At 37.5% G+C, this 16,741-nt stretch overlaps 1 protein-coding gene and 1 long non-coding RNA gene across 5 annotated transcripts in view; both read left to right on the top strand.

Moving 5' to 3' along the window:
- On the top strand, positions 1 to 4,993 carry LOC149004190 (aminomethyltransferase, mitochondrial-like). 2 transcript variants are annotated; one of them, XM_089169190.1, is made up of 4 exons: positions 1 to 343; positions 639 to 1,210; positions 2,134 to 2,252; positions 4,121 to 4,993. In XM_089169190.1, exons 2-4 carry the CDS (start codon positions 653 to 655, stop codon positions 4,677 to 4,679), a joined length of 1,236 nt encoding a protein of 411 aa, XP_089025316.1. In that variant the 5' UTR covers positions 1 to 343; positions 639 to 652; the 3' UTR covers positions 4,680 to 4,993. The 2 variants fall into 2 exon arrangements, with proteins under 2 accessions (XP_089025316.1, XP_089025317.1); XM_089169191.1 differs by having other exon boundaries at positions 332 to 421.
- Positions 4,994 to 8,048: 3,055 nt separating this feature from the next.
- The window catches only part of LOC149004189 (uncharacterized), a 28,535-nt gene continuing 19,842 nt past the window's right edge, over positions 8,049 to 16,741 (top strand). The window contains exons 1-4 of one of the 3 annotated variants that reach the window (XR_016175631.1): positions 8,633 to 9,440; positions 10,579 to 11,053; positions 11,126 to 11,284; positions 11,396 to 11,481. This is a non-coding gene — a long non-coding RNA (uncharacterized LOC149004189). Of the gene's footprint in view, positions 8,378 to 8,632; positions 9,441 to 10,578; positions 11,285 to 11,395; positions 11,482 to 16,741 lie in introns of those variants that run through there. The other 2 variants (XR_016175630.1, XR_016175629.1) reach the window with 2 other exon arrangements.

Raw genomic sequence — 16,741 nt, 5'->3', positions numbered from 1 at the left:
CCAGCTACAGCCTGGGTGAGGCAAGAAAGCTTCTAACGTCTTCAAGCCAGACCACACCTCAGGAAACGAAATGCCAACAGCAGCCAAACCAACCTCTCTGTCTCAATTCGCATTTGTAGGAGAAATGTCTCTTGCCACCCACTACAATGTCTAAATCTCACCAATAATATGCCATGTAATTCTTAAACCCATTAAAAAAATTTGAGCAACCGAACCTTGAAGACATGGCCACATAAGTCTTCCCACTTTCCACTTCGTCTTGACTCCACCAACCCCATTCTCTCTCTCTCTCTCTCTCTCTCTCTCTCGTGCTCTGTTTCGGGGGCGGGGAGAAGTATTCTCAGTAAGTTTCTTTTTTCTTCCTTCTTGATTAGTTTGATTTGATTCATTTGTTAAGTTCTAGTCTGTCTTGCAAGATCCGGTAATATTTCTATGACTTCATGATTTTTTTGGGTATTTTTTCTTTCTTTCTATAACTTCATGACTTTTATGTAAGATTGTCAATGATTTCCCCGCTTTCTGGGATTTTGGGAGATTTGTCTTGTTACTGTTTCTCGTTTTCATGCCACCATCCATTTCTCACTTGCCCTTTAATGCTTTGGAAGTTTCTGATCTGTTTCATTCTGTGAAATCTCAAGGTCGAATCTGCAATATGAGAGGAAGCCTATGGCAGCTTGGACAATCCATTACACGCCATCTTGCTCAGGTAGATAAGAAGTATGTAGCACGCAGATGTTTTGCTTCCGAATCGGAGCTAAAGAAAACTGTTTTGCACGATTTCCATGTTACCAATGGTGGAAAGATGGTGCCTTTTGCTGGGTGGAGCATGCCAATCCAGTATAAGGATTCAATTATGGACTCCACTTTGAATTGTAGGGAGAATGGTAGTCTCTTTGATGTGTCCCATATGTGTGGCCTCAGTCTTAAGGGAAAAGACTGTGTTTCATTCCTTGAGAAGCTTGTGATTGCTGATGTTGCTGCACTTGCTCCTGGGACTGGAAGCCTTACTGTCTTTACAAATGAAAAGGGAGGGGCAATTGATGATTCGGTGATCACTAAGGTGAAGGACGATCATATCTATCTGGTTGTGAATGCGGGTTGTAGGGATAAGGATCTTGCACACATTGAAGAGCACATGAATGCATTCAAAGCCAAGGGTGGAGATGTCTCATGGCATATACACGATGAGAGATCTCTTCTGGCTCTCCAGGTCAATCATCATTTTCTTTCTGCATCTGTTTTACAAACATGAATATGTTGTCATTTCATAATATTTTTGAATTATTAGCTTGTGTTGACTCTCTGAGTCAATGTCCGAACTAGACTCTGTTTTGGTTTCATCACTTAATTTCGTGAAACATGTCCTTGATTTGAATGTTCTTCTATTGTCTCAATATGAGCCATCATCAGATATGTGATCTATCCAGAGCACTTCCATTCTTAAAAAGAAGCAAATTAATTCTCTATGGCATCTAGGTGAACATCAGTGCATTTGGTTGAGATTCCAGGATTTTCTTTTAATCTTCTTCTTCTTTTTTTTTTTTTTTTTTGGGGGGGGGGGTGATAAATGAGTAATGTACAAGTAATGGGGGGAAAAAGGAGGGCGTGGGGTGCTACAACCGACTAGTCAGCAGTTAAGGAGAGCCTAGACCTCAGGTAATAGCAATCAGCCTGTTTATTGGGGGGAAGGGTAAGGAGGCACTTGAAGCCTGACAGAAACATCAAAGTGGATTTGTGAACCATAAACAGACTGCCTAAAGCATTGAATTTTTGAAAACTATTCTCATATGACACTGCTGCAACATCTCAACTACTTTACACTAGGTGATCCTGCTTTAATGTTACTTTAGCTTGCTTCCTTTTATTTTCTTTTTGGAGGTCCGATTCCTTGTTTCCAATGACTGAAACTGATGAAAAGGTTTCAAAGATAAATAAATGATGCTACATTATAGAGTATTTTTCTGTAAGTTGGGATCTACTCATATCTTGACTTACAAGCTGTTGATCAGTGCAAAAGAAACAGTCAACAAGTGACCAACCGTTTACATCAGTGAATCTTAGCACTTTACTCTGTTTGGTTCGTAGCCTTCTGGACATTTTTATCAAGCCTTTTCACATATGGGTCTTGTGTAGGGTCCTCTTGCTGCACCAGTTCTTCAGCATTTGACAAAAGATGATTTGAGCAAGCTGTACTTTGGGGAATTTCGGATGCTGGATATCAATGGGGTCCACTGCTTCCTCACTAGGACTGGGTATGTTTGCTTTTCCGGATCCTTGTTTTTAATTGGTTAACTGTAGCTAATGATATATGTTGAGGAGATGGCCATCTGAGCTCCCACCCATCTTGGGAACAGTGCTCTTGAATCAATAGCTGATGCCTATTTTCATCCTCTTTTCCGATCTCCCCCCCCCCCCCCCGGGCAAGTCTTAGGTATTTTCTGCTTGACTTCAGATTACCAGGTAACTGTTGAATTCTTGGTCTTTGAGTTAATAGTCTTCCTGTGGTCATTTTCATTCTGTTGACACCTGAAAAACAAGCCTAAATTTGTATGGAGAATTGTGGAAATGAAAGAATAAGAAACTGTCATGCTCATAATTTTCTTGTCATAGCCTCTTTTGGGACGAGGTAACGCTGTGTACCTTTGACCCTTTCCACACCTTGTTAAATTCAGGAGCCTTGTGCACTGGTTACGGCCTTTATAATTTATGTTTTTATCACATCAGAAGAACATTGTTTTATCAATATTAACCTGAATGCTTATCCGATAAAGAATTATTATGTATGTCTGATTTCAGCAGTCTTGTAATGAAGGAATACAATAAAAGAAACAAGGTCATTTTGTTCCAAAAGACATGGGGTTCGTTGATAGAAGTGAGCTCAGGAAAGCCGTTTGGTGCCTCCATTTGGGTTCAAAATATACAGGATTGGTCATTAAGTTGAGAAATTAGTGACATATCCAGAGATTCAGCACTTGTAGTAGTTATTTTAATAATAGAGCTAGCGTTTCATACAGAGGGAAATTAGGTTTTATTTTTTCTTCTTGTTAATAGAGTTTTGTGCTAGGCTGATGGAAGATTTTGGGGATCTAGTGACTAGAAACTAAAAAGTGAATGAATTCCATGAACAGAAACTGTGCAAAAGAGCTACCTGTAAGTTGCTGATAAAATGGCACAGGCTCACAGCTCAAAAACCAAGATGGAGTGCAGTAGAAATAATTCCTATACAAAAATGCAACTCTATGCCTCTCAAATTCTCAGGTAGGTTAGCAAGAACACTTCATTTTGGAGCCTTGCCACAATCTTATTTCGATCTCAGTTTAGAATTCATGGCTCAAATAGCAAAACAATCTTATGACTAAGATGCCTACTGTGAAGAAACTGACTTGAGCACAGAATAAATATGGTTAATAACCAAATTAATTGCAGCCAACTCGATATCAATCAGACTTGGATGACGGGAAAAATTACTGCAATAACCAAAATTTGATAGGCTAAAACCTGAGTCACCTGACTAACTATATTTGAGCCATTCCCAGTCAAGCATGACCTTTTTAGGGGATGATGGGTTGGATCTATTGGTGTACACTAGTGGTTCCATGTGTGAGTCAATCCTTGTTGGTCATGCCTTAATCGTGGTCTTTAGAGCATATCGAGTTGTGTGGGTTGTATTTTGCCCCAGCGATTATGATGCCAACTCTTGGGTTGTTTTTTGCTCTCCGTAGGAATTTTGATGCTCAATTTTGGAAAGTCCTTGGATTATATGGGATTTTGTGTTCAAAAAATTTAGCATTTTTCCCTGTAACAAAAAAAATTAAATCTTTTTAACCATGAATTCACTGCTTAGTGTTGTGTATGCAATTTATTGAACAACATGTGGTTTCACTAAATCAATGATTTTATAGCTTCTCCTCTGAAAAGTTCTGGTAAACCTTTGAGAATGTTTATGTCATCTGAATGGACAAAGATATCCACCTGTGCCTCACCAATACTGGATTCATATATCATGCCATAAAATGTGACTTCCTACTTTATCTTGTCTTTACAAGCAAGATTCTTGGAGAAATGCAATCATATTAAGCTCAAATTTTGTTTTTTCTTTTCTTTCTGTATGGTGATACAGGTATACAGGTGAAGATGGCTTTGAAATATCTGTACCTTCAGAGCATGCTGTAGATCTTGCAAAAGAAATCTTGGAGAAATCTGAGGGGAAGATAAGGTTGACAGGGTTAGGTGCTCGTGACAGTCTACGGCTTGAAGCTGGTTTATGTTTATATGGGAATGATATGGAACAACATATAACACCTGTAGAAGCAGGACTTTCTTGGGCCATAGGGAAGAGAAGAAAAACTGAAGGTGGTTTCTTAGGTGCTGAGGTGATCCTCAAACAGATTGCAGAGGGTCCAACAATCAGACGTGTCGGCTTTTTCTCTTCAGGCCCTCCTCCAAGGAGCCATAGTGAGATTATTGACAACAAAGGTGAAGGCATCGGGGAGATTACAAGTGGAGGATTCAGTCCATGTCTCAAAAAGAACATAGCAATGGGGTACGTGAAATCTGGATCACATAAGCAGGGGACTGAAGTTAAGCTTGTTGTCCGAGGTAAAGCTTATGATGGAGTTGTCACTAAGATGCCATTTGTGCCTACAAAATACTACAAGCCACCTAGCCCTCCAAAATGATAAATTTTTCTCTTGGTTTCTTCTCTTCTTTGACTCTTTTTCACTTCCAAGAATTTGAGTTCAATTGACTACTTATATCCAAGTAATTTGTAAGCAATAACAGTTACCACCCAAGAAAAAGAAAAAAGAATTGTAAGCAATAACAGTGTCTTCTTCAGGCTATCTTACATGTTATTGGAGTTTCAAGTGAACTGCAGACAGTTCAGAAGCAGTTGTGGATGTACCCTGGGGTTTTCACATATGTTGGACCATTTGAAAAGCTCGAAATCATTTAGTTGGAATATGGATGCACTAGAAATTGGGGGGGGGTTCTTTTTCTCTCTTCTTCTTCTTTTTTTTTTTTTAGGGACAATTTATCAGAATCATCTTTTCCATTATAATGTATGGATTATCTCCTCATGGTACATTTTTGTTGTACTTGTAAGTTAATAAACAAAACAGAGAAAATGTGATAATATTTATCAACCTACATCACATACATCAAATATATATATATATATATATATATATATATATATATATATATATATATATATATATATATATATATATATATATATATATTGGATTTAAGGTCACCATATGGACTTTATTAAAGCAGATGAAGGATTCACACCCTTTTCTCTATAAATAGAAAAATAGAAGAAGTAAAAACAACAAATATAACAAAAAACTGACCTTCATTGAGTAAGGGAGCAGAGGTATAACTGAGATTCACTTTTTTTTGAAGAGAAGGCTATTGAAGTTTATTGAGAAGGAAGACTCATAATTTGGGCAGGTTTTATGTTTGATAGAGAGAAGTTATCTATCTATTGAGGAGGCTTGTTGAAAAATATAGATGCCAAAAGAAAAAAAATCTATATAGTCTTTGATGACTTGAAAACAGCTTATAATAGTGTCCATAAAAGTTCAAACTAACGTGTCCTAATAAATATAAAAGCATCAATTAAATGTGTCGTGTTAATGAGAGAATATGTAGAATGTAATGATGATTAGTGGGAGATCTATCGGAGAAAGGAAAGGAATTTTTAATTATGACAAAATTACATCAAGAATCAACCTTAAATCCTTGCCTTTCTTTCCATGTCATCCATGATCTAATTAATAGCATGCAAGATGCAGTCTTGTGTGTTACTTTCTTCTATAGTGTCATGCTTTTTTAGATGAAATGAGAAACCGAATTAGTTCAAAGCCAAAGCTACACCAGTCATCTTGGAAGTAAGAGGTTTAAGATCGGTACCATGAAGATGAAATATGAGATATGTAATTTTTGTCATACAATGATGGATACCAAATTGGTGAGAATTGGGATAAGAGAACCAGATGTTGGATTTCTTAAAGACTTGGGATCAATCATAAATAAGGTGAAAAACATCAAAATGGGCATTGGTGAAGTGGAGAAATTTATCTAAAGTTAAGGTAACCGACATATTCCCTAAGTTATATAAGACTATTAATTGTGTATAATGTACATGATAAAATATAGGGAAATATTATGTTCAAAAGCTATATGTATTGTAAGACAAAAATATTTAGATGATTGTACAAAAAACTGAAAAAAAGGATTTAATAAGGAATGAATATATTAAGACTAGCATAGGAATGACTGTGGACCCTCAATCACTATCATTGGTTGACAAATGTCAAAAAAGAAAAAAAAAAAAAAAAGGAATGACCATTTATGCCAAATAATTGGCTAAGAAAACAAAAAAAAATTACAAAACTATTTTGAACTTTTAAATTTAAAATCAATCTTTTTGTGTTTTTTGGGCTTGACCATAAATTTTCACCTTTCTTTTTATTTTTTATTTTATGTAAATTTGGTAATATCGTAATTCTTTCTAAGACAAAACCCAAAATGGACGACTGTTAGTTTTCGTTTCATTGTCATTTCCCGCTGCTTTTCTTCCACTCCATAATGGCTACAAAGCTCCGTCATTGCAACTCTCCATGCCACTCCTGCAATCGACTTGAAACTCCTTTGTTTTCACCTTTCTTTAGTCGTTAAGAGAAAGCAAGAAATCAATACAGCTAGTACGGATACTCGTCGCTTTTCTAGTTGACAGCAAAGAAGTACTCAACAAGGTAACGATTCAAATTAGCTTATTGTTCTCATTTGTCTTCCCATGGAGATTCTAAGAAGTCGTTTCTTTTATTGTATTTCTTTCTTTCCTATTTCATTATATACAAGGATTATGTATTTTTTATTTTTTTGTTATCACTCCATTTGTGTAAACAAACGGTTCCTATGCCCTAGGGAATGCTTTTACCATTCTTTCCCACCCTTTTGAGAAGAGCTCCTTTTACAACCTCGAGTTTAAAATATTCCACAATACAATACGATAATACTTGATATGTATCCATATTTGACCAAACCGATACGATACATCTCGTTACGTCTCTCCATTGAATAACACTAAAATACATTAGTCAAAGCAATATAATACTCAGATATAGGACGATACATCTCTTAAAATTACCTGACCGATACGATACTCGACCTTTATTTAAATTGATTTTATGATGGTAGAATGGTCTTTTCGCTTTAATTTTGAGGACGTATAGCTTCATGGGTAGCTAAGGTAGACTGATTTGTGAATTTATGTTTTTGTGTTTACAGATGACTAACCGTTCAGAAGGCTTTTGATATCCTGATCAACCCCTTATTCCCATCAACGGTCTTATATGAAACTATCTTATGATCATTTACAGCGGCAGAGAAAGCAAGGACCAAAACCCTATCTCTCTGCCAATGCAGGGTTGGTTCAATGATAAAGACCCATACTTCTCAGTGGAGAGGTTTTGTGTTCGACCCTTGCGGACGGTATTACATTTCTAATATTAAAAAAGCACCAGTACCGAAAAAAAAAAAAACCTACCACTTCAGAATCCTCTCTAATAAATTGCGAGCATTTACCCCCTTGCTCTGTAAGAAAGAATTCAAAAACCCTTTTTTAGGTTGCGTTTGTTTGCTGAGTAAAGGCAGATTGGAAAATATTTGAAAAAAATAAACTTTTTTAACTTTTCCTTTATGGAAAAGTTTGAAAAAAATAAAATGTGGAACCACGATTAATATTTTTCATACTTTCCTTACCTTTCATTTCATTCCCCCTCACCCATTACACATGCTACATATGAGCCCTACATGTTTATTCTTTCCACCCCACCTTTGCAAACAAACGCAGCCTCAAATCTTTGGTTGTTGGGTTATTTGGCTTTTGCTTTTGATACATCGATTCAACATTTAAATCCTTTCTTCAGGTAACCTCTTTTTACTTTCTTTCTTTTTTTTTTTTAATTAGTTATCGCTATTTTTTCTCTTCATTTGTGTAGAGAGTTTTTTCCCCTGTATTGCGAAATTTGAGAGAGTTGAAGTTCTTCCTTCTCGTACTTTTCTCATTCCATTAGTATATATTATCAACTAAGATCTGATTGATCTTATTACTGATATGCTCTATGACAAATAGTTCTGCAGAGCCCATGCTGATGGATTAACTAACATTTGTTATGGGGTCGCCTCCTTTTCCAACATCCACGAGAGTGATAGAAAGCAGATACAGTGAGGACCTAGCATTTGGAATGAGAGGGTTGGGCAAGAGATATCGTCATTTATGTTGAGTCATGCGCTAAGCATGTTATATTGAACTATAGCATGAAAAGCTTCAAGATTATGTAGCATGCTGAACTCAAACTTGAAGGTAATAAGTATCAAAATTTGTTTTTTTTTTTGAAAGTTACATTTGGAATTTAATTATGGCTGAATGATATATTTAATATATATATTTTTTTTTCCTCCTTTTCATTTCTTGTATAAGATTATTATAGTATAAATGAAGATCTGAGAATGCATGATATGGTGCTAGAGCTTCCATGTTGAATTATTATTTCTAATTTTATTCTGGATGTTTAAAGATGCATGATATGATGTAGGACCCTGCAATTTGGATTTTTAATCCATTTTCTATTAAAACTTAAAAATGTGTTATGATGCACGATATAGTGGAAGAGTTGAAGTTCCCAATTTCATTATTGAAACTTTTGTTCTTAATTTGAGAAGATTTCTTATTAGATGAAAACACAAAAATGCATGATATGACTTGAAATCTTGTATTTTGATTCCGTGTTATCAAAGACAGAAGGCATTTACCATTATGGAAGAAGTGAAATGAACTGAATGAGCAGCTGATCGATGCTTATGAGACAGAAAATGCTAAATCAGACCTAGTAGATGAAGAAAGGGATGTAATTGCTGAGCCTCCCCTAGAATTGGTGGCTCCCTTGCTTAGGTACCAGAAGGAATGGCTTGCCTGGGCTTTGAAACAGAAGAATCACACAATAGAGGAGGAATCCTGGGAGATGAGATGGGAATGGGCAATACCATTCAGGCCATTGCACTCATTCTTGCCAAACGGGCAAGCTATCAAGTCCTTTCAAGATGTAGTGAGCCTAAGCCTGAGGCTCGACCTTCGCCATTTGTTTCACTCAGCTCATCCACAGTGTTGCTTGAAACAAAATGTACACTAGTTATTTCCCCCAATAGGGTTGCTATGATGCATTTGGAGAGTGAGATATATAAGTTTACAACGGAAGGAAGCACCAGGGTGTTAGTATACCATGGATCTAAAAGGAAACGTATTAACTTAGCTACGTTCAATGGGTATGATTTCGTCCTTGCCACCTATGGTATCGTTGTTGTTGCAGAGTATGAAACTGAGAACTCATTGTCACTTAGTGAAGTGGGAGCGAGTTATTTTGGACAAAGTAAGTTTACATAATTCCTTCATTTATTTTACACAAACACATCTGGATGTTAAAAAAAAAAAAAAATCTAGATATTTTACAAAATAGTTACCCCTTGTGTGGTTGACTTCCCTTTGCTCCAATTAAAATTTCAAGAAACCAATTCTGTGTATTTCAAAAGCTTCAAATTTTCTCCAGATAAGAGAAAAAGTGTAAAATGAATAGAGGGAAAATGGTGTTTGAGATTTCCTATTGCTTAGGAAATTGAATATCATAGTGTTCTTAAGAACCCGCTTAAAACCTCATCAAAGCCTAGGAAAGAGGTGTTTACCAAAAAAAAAAAAAAAAAGCCTAGGAAAGAGGTTCCCTTTAGCTTCAGGGGGACTAATATTGAAGTATTAAGTGAGTTAACAAGCATGTTGGAATGAAGTTGATTCCTTCAAAAGGAAACTGAAAAGGTGAATGACATCACTTGATTTGAAACACGCCTAAATATAGAGCTCATACTTGTTTTCTTTAGCTGTTGCCACTCAATTCAGTTAGCCTAATCCCCGGTAAATGGGGTCAACTATGAGGATCCTTTGTTTTTAATCATCTTTGATCGTAGCCATACTTGCTAAACTATGCATGTCTTCTTCATAGTTTCTCCTGGAGTCATTTTAAGGCCTACCTCTTTGTCTTTGAGATCCTTCAAGCGTAATCAGATTTCCTAATTAGCTCTAATTTGTTCTTTCCTAATTTAAATTTTTGTAGTTCTACCAGTCATCCATCTCAGTATCTTCTTTAGGCCCTAAGTTTGACTATGTGTTGTTTCTTTGCAGCCCAATATTCAGCTCTGTAGAGCGTTGGTGATTGTATAATTGTACTATAAAAACTCCCCTTCTGAGTTATAATAACTGAAATGTCTGTTGCTCAGTTTTGAAATGTATCTGGTGTTTCTTTCATGGGAAAAAATACCCTAAGAGAGCAAAAATCCAACTCTGTTAATGCTTCTGCATATGCTAATCCTCACACTGGTGCAAAGTCCACTCTGCCTTTCAGGGAACCCTCTTCCCCTCTTTTATTCAAATGACGAAATATACAGTACTTGTTGTTTTCTATTGTTCTTTTAGTTATATAAAGACACACCTTAATTTTTATTTTGTTCTTTTTTTTTTAGGAGACAATGATCTAGGCTCATTACATCAAAAGTCCAAATTGGAAACCATCAGAGGCTGTTTTTGCTTTGGAATCTTCATATAAGTGGGCATTAAGTAGTACTGTGCTTCAGTATCGACATCAAGAAATTCACGCTATGGTTAGTGGCTTTTAAACTAATTGGGCATTGGTTATTTGTAGTCTTTTTACATTTAAAGCTGATAAATTGAAACTTGAATTCGATAGGTCTGTTTTCTACAGATGACACCTAGTGCATATTTCTTGTGTCCAAAATGTGATTGTAAAACACTTGATATCAGGTCAATGACCTTTTGTTTTTTCTTATTGAATTCCTTTAAGATCTCTGGAATTTCTTTCTTAACTCGTTAAAACTGACAACTTTGCTATATCTATGTTGTGAAACATTATGCTGGTTACAATTTCAAAGGCTGTGCAGCTATGGCCATCCGGATGTGCATTTTTTGTGGTGGGAAAAAGTGAGTTTTTCTATGTGATTTTTTATATATTCATTTTGTTCTTGTGGTATCTTCTTACCCTTTCTATATCAGTTTATTTATCACCCGATAAAAGCACGGCAAGACACTGCTGATGGAATCAGAATGTTCAGAAGAGCAACAATTTATCTAAAACGTATAATTTTAAAAAGCATATTACTGACACGAACTAAGAAGGGAAGAGCTGAGAATATTGCCCTTCCTCAAATTACTGTAAGTGCATCTCTTTCTCTCATACGACTTAAGGAGTACAAATGAAGAAGGTTGAACTGTCTGGGGGAATAAGCCTTGTTGAAATTTCTGGCGTCCTCTCTGGTTTTCTAGGTACACTTGAGACAAGATTTTTTTGATGACAGAGAAGAAGCATTTTACAAATCAAAGTATAATGAATATCGTTCCAAATTTTCCAAGTGAGTCCTCTTGCTTTGTGTTTCCTTATATGCAGCAGCTCCATCTTGGTTCTCTCTATATTTTTCAGACAACATGCAGTTTCTGGCTACCAACTTTTCCTCTTGCCACTTCTATGGTCAAGTCTTAATTTGTGTTCAATTTTCTTAGTACTCTCAACTCTCTATATTCTTTATGAGTTAGTGTTTATTTGCCGACAAAGGGTTGCTCAATTGGTAAAACCAACACCTCTTAGTGAAAGAGGTCCTGGTTTGACCCTTGCTGATGGCATATATAATATCCTCATCCCCTTATATAAAATGCTCCTCTAATAAATAAATAAAAAAGTGTTTATCTGTTTATATGGCATCTTTTTTTCTGCCTTCCAATTATTTATAATAATATATACAGGGATAAGGTTTTCTTGTTTGACGGTCTGGTCTACGTAGGCAAGCTATTGTTGGATGATTACTTTTGCCATAAGGCAGTTCAGATTGGGCTGATTTTGTCACACCTGAACCTTCCTTCAAGAGTTAGATATGACTAGGATGTCTGCCAACACCCAAAAACACCACCAGCAATCTCAAACATGTATCCAGTCCATAGAATTGACAATTGGTGCATAGTCAGAGGAATGTAAGATAGAATATACAAACCGAAACTTGAATAAAAGCTAAAGTGTTGTAATAAATGCTCCAAAATACTTTTGTATTAGTTACATAATACATTCGTTGTTCACATAGTGCAGTGTGTATTGTCGTCACACTGCACTTGTGGTTTGGCATCAACACAATGTATCTCGGTAGAGTATAAGATAAGGAGGTGCCGTATGGTGGCATTTCAGTGTAGTTACAGAGGTTAAAATGGTACAGAAAGATACTCGATGAGTTGGCAGCTCTTTGGTAGTTAAGGTAATGGCTATGTAGCTCTAAAAGTGAGAACAAGTCATCCAGGGGTGGCATTTCGGTGTACAACACTAATGATTATGTCATTCACAGAAGTTAGTGGGATTTTGTATGATGTTAATACAACCCACAAGGGTATTCTGGTCATTTGACAGTGATTTGGCATGTTGGTTGTGATGTGGTTGTTATGTTGAAGAAAGAGATACTTAGCATACAGCTTCAGAAGATTTTGGGTGTTTGCTATGTTGTTTGAGGGTATTAGCATTACTCTAATGGATTTCAGTGCCTATAAGAAGCTTTGAGAGTTTTGGGTGAAGTGAAGGTTCCTTAATATGGCAGATTTCACAAGTCACTACACATGGGTCATATTCAATGAATTTTTGGCTGGTCATACAGTTGTTTTCAGGGTCCAACTTGAACTGGCAAAAGGTAGTTCGGGAAGTTCTCTTCCAGCTCTCATTTGGGATTGTGATTCAGATATTAAATGAAGGAGTTATGGTGTTTCTTTTGGGGGTGCACAGATGGAAGCAATTCTGGGCAGTTCAAAGATTAAAGAGAAATCTTTCTCTGTGATGTTGCTTTGTTACAGTGGTTAAAGTATAATTTTGAAGAGTTTTAGGTTTTTTTATTCTTCTGGAAGAATTGAATCTTAGATAGTGGTGTGCAATTATAAAAGGTTACTTTGGTCATTCCATGCAATGACGCAAATCCAAGGGCTATGAGAAAGCCAAATAGGAAGATCCAGTTTCAAGGGCTGAGATTAATGAGTTCAAGTGTTAAAGGCAGAAAAGATTCTATTGAGAGGCCTGTAGTTAGTTAGGATCATGTATATATGGTGCGCTGCAAAGCATACTGAATAAAATGATTTAGTGTATTGCAGATCTAAAGCATAGAAGATTCCATTTGAATTGATCCTTTGAAATGCAGTCTGATCTTATGTGTTGGATTGATTGTTGTAGCCCACAGATTACTAATGAATGTGGTAGTGGCATTTACATACAAAAGTGTTGGTAATTTTGATAGTCTTCCCATACATGTAGCTTTTCTGTTCCTTGTTTTTGAGTATCTTTTCTTTCCATGCACTTTTTATTACAGCAAAAACAGCATGTTTTTTCCCAACTAAATGGGGTCAACTACGTGGGTCCTAGCCTCCATTCAACTCTATTTAAGGCCCTACTAGATACAAGGCCTAAGCCATGCAATATCCTTTCTCACCACTTCTCTTAAAGCTATCTTTGGTCTGCCCCTAGTTCTTCTAGTTTCTTTGATCTAAATTAAATCACTCTCCACACAGGGGCATTTAAGGGCTTCAGTTGAACAAAACCATGCCACCTCAATCGACTTTCTCATAGCCTATCATTTATTGGAGCTCTTCTTGCAGTCTAGCTCTAATAAGATTATTCCTTACGATTAAGCACTAAGTAACAATCTTGATTAGTCTTCACTCAAGTAGAAGAGTAGGTTTCATCAGGAATCTAGATTTTCTCTTTGTTTAAACAAAATTGATGTGGAGTTGTGAACGAGCAATTATATTATGTTGGTTCCGTGACCTAATGGTTTTCAATCACTGATCAAGGAGAGACGTGAAGGCCTCCTTAGGTGCTTTAGAAACTTGTTTTGATCTATTTATCAAGGTTCAGGCACACCGCTTTGTTTTCCAGAGGCAAAGAGACACCGGTAGTCTTCTGCCTCTCACTCCTTTCTCCTCTCTCTCTCTCTCTCTCCCCTTCTCTCGCTCTTTCAGCTTCTCCACCTTCTTGATCCAGCTCCTTGTATCATTTGTTATCTTCAACTTCTTTCTCACCATGTAGAACAGTCCCGAGCCTCAGCCTCCTTCCTGACCATTGTTACCTCTGTTATGGTTAGACCTAGTCAACTTGCTACTGTTGGTGCTGCTGATGAATGTGAAGCTTTTGTAGATTACGCTGTTGATGCCCCTGCTTGGGATGAAGATCCTGCACAGATGTAACCTCTTTGTCCACTGCTTTTGAGATTACTAATATTAGGGCTTCTGAATCCTTTGCCAGGTGCAATGGAGAGAATCTTTATTGCTCCGGTCTCCACCATTGCTCCTGTAGTTGAGGTTGTCAATGCCCCTACCATGACATTAGTGCCCCCACTTGAGATGGCCAACTTCCTTCGCCGAGTAACCACTAAAATTCTTGTTTCTGTCGGGATCACCCTTGCAACTTCCTCCTTCCAAGCACCTGCAGCCGTCGATGCTCTAGTCCCTTCGATATAGATATGATATTTGTAACAACCCCCGTATTTCTAACTCGAGATCCGTATTGCAGGTCTGAGAACCCGAAGGTCTAGTCGGGTAAATTTGTGGAGTGTTTGGATAGAAGTCCATGATCCATAACCTGAACCCATGGATCTGGATCCCCTGTCTGAAGAGCCTGCCTTGCTTGGTAGTTGGATTTCTGGAAGTCAAGTGTTGTCTGGAGATGTCCGGAATGAAGGTAAGATCTCCCCCATCTCTTCTTTAGGCTAGGTTGTACTTGGATATCAACCCCCTAGCAAAAGCACCCTTGTATGGCAAATTACATGGGGGCGGTTACTAGTGGCGGTCGATCAAACCAAGCGACCGCCTGGAGCGACTCCCCGATCTGTTTTCGAGGTTTTGCCCTATTTTGCCCCCTGACTTCTATAAAAGGTAACCCTCGTCCCATTTACGAATATTTTATTCGTGGTTACCGTTTTGAAGGTTAGACGATTGCGGAGAAGTGCCGAAAGTGGATCTGAAGTGCTGGCAGTGATCTGGAGATCAATCCTTCCTTGTTTCTGGTATTCTGGAGTGAGTAATGGATTCACCCTTCATCCTTTATCTCCTTTGTCTTTAAATTTTGTGTTAACCCATCCCCTCATCATGGTGGTTACCCTTTTGATCAATGGTAACTCTCTTTCCAATCTACTTGAGGTGATTCATCCGAAAATGAAACCCTGCTTTCGTGAAAAGGATAATCCAGTCAAGGGGAGAGTTCTAGGTAATCCAATTATGGTAATTGTTAGGATTCCTTCACCCATTGGCTATAGGAGTGTTAGATTCGAGATTTAGGCCATGATCACTCGAAATCCGGATTGAAAACGGATGATTAGAAGCCTGACTTTCGGATTGAAACTCTCTGTTTTTGGGGTGGTCGCTCAACCTAAGCGACCGGCACGAGCGATCGGGTAAACAGTGACCAACTGACTTTTGGTTTTGATTCAATTTAATTCAATTAACTTATACATTATTGTAACCCTGTGTTTAGGTATTCTCTGTTTGAAGAGATAGTCTTGTAATAGTTTACGGATCTCTTTTTACAGACAGTTTACTTATATGCAGGTAAGGACATTCAATCCTATCTTTATGATTAGACTTAAACATGCTAGTCTAGTGTCTGTTAGCATTGGTCTTTCATTATACATATTGTTGTAGTCATGTTTTACATACTAATCTTGTTATATTACTGTTGTTTGTCTTGTTTACATATATACTTTGTTGATTATGAATGTTATGTACTGTGATGGTTAGTATGTGGTCCTGATGGATGAGGTATTCCTCTGGGATATCTTAGCTTGGGATATCAGAAGGCTGTGGAATGGGACACATGCTTGCTGATGTCTCCAGCACTGTCATGACTATTGGATGACATTCTTAGGTAGAGTTTAGAATTGCATGGCTAGGTACCCCACATGCTACTACCCTTTCGGTAGGGGGATTGAAACCGAATGACCCATGATGACAGTGATGTGACGTTGGTCCACTGTTGGTCATGTAAATGGTAGGGTTGCATATGTTAGGGTTGGGCTCATGGACGTGCAAGGAACGGACCGGGTGTCGTGAGGAGTCATGAGAGCATCCACCCCAATAATATGTGGATGACCATAGGGTTAAGGAGTGGAGTCCAACAGCGGTAGCCAGTCCGTGAGGATTCTCTCTCCTAGGTTGCGAAGGATACTGAACCGAGTTGGTTGGTGCCATAGGGGATGTATCTGGACTTCATGTAGACATGTTACCAGTATGACCTTGCATTGGATTAGAACCCCCGACATGCGCCTGTATTCATTACCAATGGTCGTGGTGAGAGAGTGTTGACTTAACCCCAGCCATGGTTTAAGAGCCAGATGTGGACTTTCCCTTTTACCCAGGATCCCTACAGAGGTAACCAGTCCTTGCCGAATCAAAGTGATTAGACTTCCCCAGAGGAGGGCTGGTGTTATATCTTAAAGCATGTCAGCTGTTAGAGACTTGCATAGTTAGAATCATAGTATCATTCATACTTTGCACTCATTCATATCATTTATGCATTTCTGCTTGTTTGGATAATTGATGGGAATTGTAATTGTTCTTACTGAGTTCTCTAGAACTCACTCCTTTAATTTGTATATGTTT

This window comes from Hakea prostrata, chromosome 9, assembly GCF_041222555.1.
Source record: "Hakea prostrata isolate BN-2017 chromosome 9, UWA_Hpros_2, whole genome shotgun sequence".
NCBI lineage: Eukaryota > Viridiplantae > Streptophyta > Magnoliopsida > Proteales > Proteaceae > Hakea > Hakea prostrata.
This window is presented reverse-complemented; position numbering and strand designations above follow the sequence as displayed.